The 8,146-nt window shown below is 42.1% G+C and overlaps 1 protein-coding gene across 1 annotated transcript in view; it reads left to right on the top strand.

Moving 5' to 3' along the window:
- CAB39 (calcium binding protein 39) overlaps window positions 1-7,401 on the top strand; it is an 88,810-nt gene extending 81,409 nt beyond the window's left edge. The window contains exons 7-9 of the mRNA XM_047721287.1: window positions 556-621; window positions 4,134-4,277; window positions 4,876-7,401. Coding sequence (XP_047577243.1) covers window positions 556-621; window positions 4,134-4,277; window positions 4,876-5,064 — 399 coding nt within the window. The 3' untranslated portion in view covers window positions 5,065-7,401. The remainder of the gene's footprint in view (window positions 1-555; window positions 622-4,133; window positions 4,278-4,875) is intronic.
- The last annotated feature ends 745 nt before the right edge of the window (window positions 7,402-8,146 follow it).

The raw sequence follows: 8,146 nt of genomic DNA on the forward strand, positions 1-8,146 counted from the left end.
AACTCTGAGCACCACTGGGGAGGTCTGTGTGAGATAGAAGGGCAGCTGGTGGCCTTTGTGGTGTTAGAAGTTCATGCTCGGGGTGCCTGGGTGGCTCAGTGGGTTAAAACCTCTGCCTTTGGCTCAGGTCATGATCCTGGGGTCCTGGGATTGAGCCCTACGTCAGGCTCTCTGCTCAGCAGGGAGACTGCTTCCTCCTCTCTCTCTGTCTGCCTCTCTGCCTACTTGGGCTCTCTGTCAGATAAATAAGTAAAATTAAAAAAAAAAAAAAAGTTCATGCTCAAGGGCGCCTACGTGGCTACTTAGTTAAGCATCTGCCTTCAGCTCAGGTCACAGTCTTAGGGTCCTGGGATCGAGCCCCACATCAGGCTTCCTGCTCATCAGGGAATCTGCTTCTCCTTCTCCTGCTCGTGCTGCCCCTCTCCCGGCTCATACTCTCACTCTCTCGCAAATAAGTAAAATCTTAAAAAAAAAAAAGTTTGTGCTCAAGCTTTATAATGTTCTCTTTCAATCTTTAAAAATATAACTCCTAATACGTGCTTTCTTGTCTTTTAGTTCTTCAGTGAATACGAGAAGTTACTTCATTCAGAAAATTATGTGACAAAAAGACAGTCACTCAAGGTATGACTGATTATTCTATGTGGTTTACTTTTCTTCACCCTGTGTTTGAAACTTGTCTTTGGGGGAAAGGGAGATATGCTGGTATGGGTCTTAGACCTATGAGAGGAAAATACATTTCTCCATGGTCCAGATTTTTGTGGAAAGGAAGGAGTTCACAGGGCACCTGCCCACCTGCCTGTGAAGAGGGATACCAAAGTGGAATATACGGAGTTTTGAAGAGGTCTCTACCTCTTAGCAGTGCTGTATTTTACATTTGGAGCCTATTTTTGACACTTAGAATCATCTCAACCAGAGGAAGGCCCAGTAGCTGTTGTGCTCCTAGGGACGGCACAGGCCTGTTTCGGGAGCAGGGGGGTCTCAGAGGGGACATGAGCGATGAAATCTTGATCAACAGGCAGTTTTGGCTGCTTTGTATCAACCTGGGATATGGACAGTTCCATCTGAAATTGAAATTTCAGATTTAAAACTCTGGAACAGGGTTTGGCAGACTGTAGCTCATGGGCCAGATCCAGCTCCCTATTTTTGTAAATATTTGTTGGAACCCAGATACATTCATTTATTTACATATTTACATATTATGTTTCAGAGGATAACAGATTTGAACGGTTGCTACAGAAACCATATGGCCAGCAAAGTCTAAAAACGTTTCCTATCTGGTCCTTTGCAGAAAGCTTGCTGACTGACCTCTGCTCTAGAAAATTCTCAGTGCAGTTCATAAAAGCATACCTCTCACTCTGTCAGTTAGTGGTCCTGACAGGAACTATAGATGGAAATCACAAAGGATTTGGGGGAAAAATTCTAATTCCATTTATACTTTTTGCTATGTCCCCTTTAAATTCTACTCTGCTCGGAGTTCTTCCTATCAGAGCTGTCTGCATTCATCTGATCAGGCCTGCATTCCTGCTTCCCTTCCTGCCATGGGGACATCACTCGTGAAGACCTTATCTTTCTGTGGGAACCGACTAAAAGACATCAGGAGTGTCTTTTGTACTTTGTGTCCTTTGATAAGAACACTCTCTACCATCCAAATTCCAAAAGAATCCTTTCTATCAGGCCAGCTACTTCCTCCTTTTCCCTTAAGGCTGTGACTCCTACAGTGGGGGACCAGTCATAACCACAGTTTGGAAATGAGTCGCTGAGGAAATGATCTGGTCGGGCTGGGGCACTTCCCACTCATTGCTGCTGTTCAGGCCTCACCTCCCAGCCTGGCCTGTAGGTCAGCATCCGGGATCCTTAACCTCCTCCCTTCTAGGGGAGCTGGCTGGCGATGGCCAAGGATAAGATCAATCTTTTCATCTTGGGTGAGGCAGGGGGTGGTGAATGGGTTGCGGTACTTTTGGTGGCTGTTTAAGGACATTTCCTTCCCGGTACACCAGTATGATGTAATATATATTTGTAAGGTTCATGATACAGTATAGGCTCCCCTGTGATTGTCCACACAGTAAAATGGACTTCTGTCAGCAGCCCGTTTCTATCGCAGGGCCAAGATGCCCTGTCTCCCCAGCATCACTCAGATGTGAGCAACTGGATAGAGCCAGCATCTTCCAAGGCCAAGGACACCAGGCAGGATTACCTAGGGTAGTAGCTTCCAGGGCCAATACCTCTTCACAGGATGGGGAGCAAGGTAGTTTATTGGCAAATCAATAGACTTTGACCAAGTTCTGAATTTTGGTGCTGCTTAGATAAGGAGGAGGGCTTTCAAGACCTTTCTGCCACTTAGGAATTGCCAACATGAAAAGGAAGGTTAAGACCGCCAGTTGCCAGACCTTAGTCATGGACACAAAGCCAGTCTTTGGCTCCTACAGTTTTGTAACACCTCGTGAACGCATGGAGCTATTTTGAGGACCGGTGTTACTTTAAAAATGAATTTTAATTTTTATTCCTTTTTTTGCAGCTACATTGGCATTTATTATTCCTATATTTTATCAGCAAATATATATTCCCTGTGCAATACCTCAGACTTTTATGTTTATGTCTAAAGAAATATAATGAATTACCAGTTACCCTCCTCCAGATAACTAAACTGATAATCTCCAGATAACCAAATGGGTCATGTTCTGTATTTCTTTGATAGAAAATGAACATTAGTAAAACTACAAACCTTCACATAATAGTAACTTTAGAGTCTTCATAAGAGTCAATACTTGTTGATTCTTACCTTGAAAGTTATATTATTTGTGATTCAGATTGATGTGAAGCCTGAACTTGAGCTTCTGAATTCTTCTTATAATTTCTTTAAAAACCCTAAGCAGAAAAGGTTTGTTCTCCTATACGTTAGGGTATTTTTTATTTCATATGACGACATGTTGCTTATGTAGAGACCAGTGTTCTGGCAACTTCCAAGTATCTAGAACATAGCCAGGAATCCAAAAAGCAATTAACTAAAGCAATAAATCCATAACTGTATTCATGCTTTTTGCTTCCCTCGGACCTCACCCGAGTCTCTGTTCAGACTCAAGTCTAACATGCTTTGCACATATTCATGCTTTTCTTCCTCCCTGCACTCTCGTGAGATGTAGGAACTAGGGCTCGGGAAAGTTAAATAATGTGCTCAAGGTTCCAGAGCTCACAGGGAGCAAGGAGCCAGCATTGGAACCCTGGCAGGCTGATGCCGGGGCCTGGCCCTCTACCTCTCTGCTTCTGCTGCTGTCCACGAGGACTGCAACTCGACCCCTAGCCCCATGGGTCAGGCACGCTAAACCCACAGTAGAAGCTGACCCACTGACAACACGAAGGGGTGACTGCGAACTAGAGCAAGCAGTGACAGTGTGAAAACCAAGAACTGAAAGGGTATAATAGACTCTTTCGAACTCAGCAAGCCCTGGAGACAGGCTCTTTTAAGCTTAATTGATGTCATTAGTGATGATGAGGAGTCATTAAGAAAAAAATTGGAGTATCTTCAGGATACTTTGCTAAAGAAAGAAAAGAGAAATACTCATTTTTATAGACCTTCCTGAAGCCCATACGCTGAAAACATAACTTTCGCAGGCTTAAGGGTACCCTGTGTTCCAGCTTTGAATCTGGAAACCTCTGTCCTGGGAGGTCCAGATAAATAATTTTTCAATTAGGCTAAGATTTGTAGTTAAATAAGAATTATCAACAACTTACCTGTTGACCATTTTCTTTGATAGGTTTTGTTTTTGTTTTTGTTTTTTTTGTTTTTGTTTTTGTTTTTGTTTTTTTAATGAGATAACGTAAATGCATCTTTAAAGAGTAGCTCTGACAGTTTCAGATTCAGGGCCGATGTGCCTTGGACTGTGTCAAGAGCAGAGAGCAATGCTGGACTCCCCATAGGCTTTACCCCCGGAAGAAAGGCCTAGGTGTTCAAGTGGCAAGCAGTGGACACTCAGTAGTTTTTCAGTTACGATTTCAGTTCAGCTCATCGGTCTTCTGAGTACCTGCTAACAACACTCTGTGCTTAACAATAGTGATATGAAGTTTCTTTTTAAACTTCACTTTTACTTGAAATCTTGATGATAATATAAGAGTTAATTGTTTAAATGTCTTCTCAGCTTCTCGGTGAACTACTTTTAGACAGACACAACTTCACAATTATGACGAAGTACATCAGTAAACCAGAGAACCTCAAATTAATGATGAATCTCCTACGAGACAAGAGTCGTAACATCCAGTTTGAGGCCTTCCACGTTTTTAAGGTAGAGTGCTAGAACCGTAAGCATTATTTTCCTCCAGAGTTGTTAATCTCATTTCATTGACCGGTTATTGAAATATTACTCACCTAATTTTGGTAATCTAAATGATCCAACAGTCAGTGTTCACATATGTATAGTATGACATTTAAATAGACCCAGAAACAGGGTATATCACCTGGACTGGGGACCAGAAAAGCATATATTATGGAGGAGTGTCAGTTATCTTTGGCATAGAATATTATTAATCACAAAGTAAAGCGTAATCCATTCCTTAATCCTTTTCTTGGAGGTTTCAGTACTTAAAATCCAAACTGGCTTTTTGTGCCTAGATATAATTTCTGCCCATTTTATTCTAAAAACAGTCTGTATTTAATACCAGCTACTGAATTTCAGAGCATGAATGAAGGCATCAGTCCTTTGGACTGACACATAGACTCTCCCCCCTCACAGACACACGCAAGCATGCACATGCACACACACACATGCACACCCCTCTCGTCAGATGACGTCTTCCCAAGCAGCAGCCTCTGTGGCTGCCTTGACCGTGGGCCACCGGGCTCCCATTCTCTCCTGAGGCTGACATTGGTTTCTCTCTTTGCAGGTGTTTGTAGCCAATCCCAACAAGACGCAGCCCATCCTAGACATCCTCCTCAAGAATCAGACCAAACTTATAGAGTTCCTCAGCAAGTTTCAGAATGACAGGACCGAGGACGAACAATTTAACGATGAGAAGACCTATTTAGTTAAACAGATCAGGGATTTGAAGAGACCAGCTCAGCAAGAAGCCTAATTTCCAGTCAACATCTAAAATATTAAATCCACATTCAGCATTTGCTGTTAGCTATTCAGCATCAGGCGCTCTTTATTGGGTCATGAGGAACTTTACTGCTAACCTGCTGTTAAGTGAACGGTTTTTCATTTTACCTTTGTTTTTTTTTTAGTCCAAGTTGGAGAACGTAGCTGCTGCTTTCTTGCACACTAGAGCACACGTGGACTTTCTCTTGATCTTTGTGTCGTTTCAGGGTTCAAGGACTCTGTTTGCTGTAGGAGTTCTGAACGTGGCTAGGTTTCCGGAGGCAGGTGTATAGACGGTGGTGTGGGTTGGGGCAGAAGGGGATTGCTGTTAGCAGATGAAACCTGCGTGTTTGCGTTGATCTCTGAGCATGGCTTCTTGGTAAGGTTGTACGCCTTCACTAAAGGACGATGGAGCAGAGCTGTATTTGAAACGAGAGGGCAGCTGTATCCAAGATGTGAGCTTTTTAGGTGGATAAAGTTGACGTGCAAATAAACTGATAGCAACTTCTCGAAGGTGTGAAGCTTCATAAGGTCATAAGGAAAATGTATATATGCTTTTCACAGCTTTCTAGAATTTTTTGACATTTGATTTTCTTGAGACTTGTAAACCTGGGTATGTTGAAGGGTATTTTAATTTTACTCTTTGGAAGGTATTTTAAACCAGTAGAGCTAACAGTGACACCTTGCATTTCATTTCAGCAATGCTTACAGGTTTCTTTTGTATATAATTCTTAGAATGCTCATTTCTTTTAAATGATTTAATTTGTACAGCAGAGGAATGTTACTGTATTAGTATGTAACTATTACCTAATATTGAGTTTTTGCAAAAAAAAAAAAAAATGAATGCTCATATGTAATTGAAATACTTCCGATCACATGAAAATGCTGATTTAACATTTAAGTATCACAGCATTAAAAGAAAAAATGGAAACCAGTCCTTTGTATTCAGTTACCTACTGGGGAGCCGTCAGTCAGTCGGCTAAGCTTTCCTGCGCTATGTTGGCCTTATTCATTTAAATGAGTCATGAATTTGCCAGATATGGATGACCCCGATTATGTTAAATGACTGCTGATTCTCCATGTGTGGGGGGAGCCTCTGTAGAGCACCTTTTCCTTTGTAGAATAAGTAATCCAGTACAATAGTTGTGAAACTGAGTAATTAAAACTTTGGCTTCTCTTAGGAAAAGAAGAGTCCCTAGTCCTAGGTGTCCCATGGGGAAATTTATTTTTTTTTTAATGTCCTGTTCCTTAATGCTGCAAATGATCAGTATTTATGAAGTAACTGATTTTGCACCACTTTTTGTTACTGTGACCACGGCAGAACAATGTCTCCTAGAACATACCTGTGTAAAGTTACTAGAATGGTATCTGTTCATCTTAGTAATACAAGATCACAACTAATAACTTAACAAATCAGAGTTTGCCAGTTCGAATTCAGCATGGCTGTAGCTGATTAAGAAATTTATATAATTACTCTTTGCTAGCATCTCTCACTAATTGAATTATTTATCAGCCAGTAAAATGAGACGCCCAGTGGATGTTTTAAGCATGAGGTTTTCAGCCCTCCTAGGAATACCAGTGGGGAAAATAGCTCCAGGAAACATAGATGTGCAGCCTACGTTATAACTGGTTTTTCTGAGGCTGTCTTTTCCAAAAATCTGTGTAAAATAATTCATATTTTTCTGTCGGAAGTATGGAAAGCAACCCAAACTCCTCGAAATGAAAATATCCAAGATGTTTAGGAAGGGAACGGCAGACTTGACCGTGACAAAGTGTTCTGGTTCTCGTGGTCTCGTGCTTGGTATCTGGGTTTAGCATGAAAACTTTAGTCACACCAAGTGGAAGAAAGGTTTCCTTCCTTGCCAAGCTGGTTCTTCAAATTTGAAACAGCTTCCACTTGGCTGCGGCTCCGGGGCACTAGCGCCTCCGTGTGGAAGGCAGTGGGGGTGCAGCCTGTCAAAACCCATATGCCTCTGATGCACTGGGATCTGGGCAGATTTAAGACTTGTTTTGTTTCTGTTTTTTAAGAAAAATGTGAAAACATTCAAAGTTGAAAAGTTGCATTTGAAGTTATGAACATTTAATATATTCATATTACCAAAACTGTTATACTGGAAGTGGTTTCTTTTTGTGTTATAAAGGTTTAATTTTACATAAGTCAGTTACAGTTACTCATTGTGATTTTTAACCCTTTAAAAAAAAGTGGAGATGTATACAGTTGTTAACAATACCATGAAAGCATTTCTTTTCTCCTGAGGAAACGTAAATTTCTTATCAGAATATCTGGCTGGCCCTGTAATTTAAATTAAAATAAAATTTTGGAGAAACAGCATTGTCCATTCTTATGGTGTCTTACAGATAGCTGCATTTGTGATGGTGAACAGCCCCATCAGGAGATACATAGGCACAAATCTTGTCACAGACTAACCGGAAACAGTTAATACACATGCCTCTCCGAGTCTTTTTTCCTATTCCCGGTTTTATTTTTGGTGTCAAATGCGACTTTCCCTTACATGCTGGGGCTCCCAGGTCCCAGGCCCTGCCTCTCACAGTTCAGTGTTGTCACCCCTTGTCTGATGGCTTTTTTAGACCCTAGCATTTGGGGAGTGGGTCCTTTCTCCATGGCTCTGTGACCTTTATTGTGAACATTCCAGGGTAAAACTGGACCACAGGGCAGGAGGCTTACAGATATCAGGATAAGATTGCAGTGAAGGCGAGAGAGCGCAGAAGTACCAGAGCGACCGTCTGTCCCCGGGCCGCCTGGGCTGGGGGTGCACAGCCCCGTCCTCACTTCTCATTTTTTTTTTTTAAAGATTTTATTTATTTATTTGACAGAGATCACAAGTAGGCAGAAGGCAGGCAGAGAGAGAGAAGAGGAAGCAGGCTCCCCGCTGAGCGGAGAGCCTGATGCGGGGCTCGATCCCAGGACCCTGAGATCATGACCTGAGCTGAAGGCAGAGGCTTTAACCCACTGAGCCACCCAGGCGCCCCCTCACTTCTCATTTTAACCTTGGTCTGTAAATGGGACCGCCGTTCTCTGTGGAGATGGCATGGGACATGTTCTCGTCAAAGCACTT

Source organism: Lutra lutra, chromosome 3 (assembly GCF_902655055.1).
Source record: "Lutra lutra chromosome 3, mLutLut1.2, whole genome shotgun sequence".
Classification (NCBI taxonomy): Eukaryota; Metazoa; Chordata; class Mammalia; order Carnivora; family Mustelidae; genus Lutra; species Lutra lutra.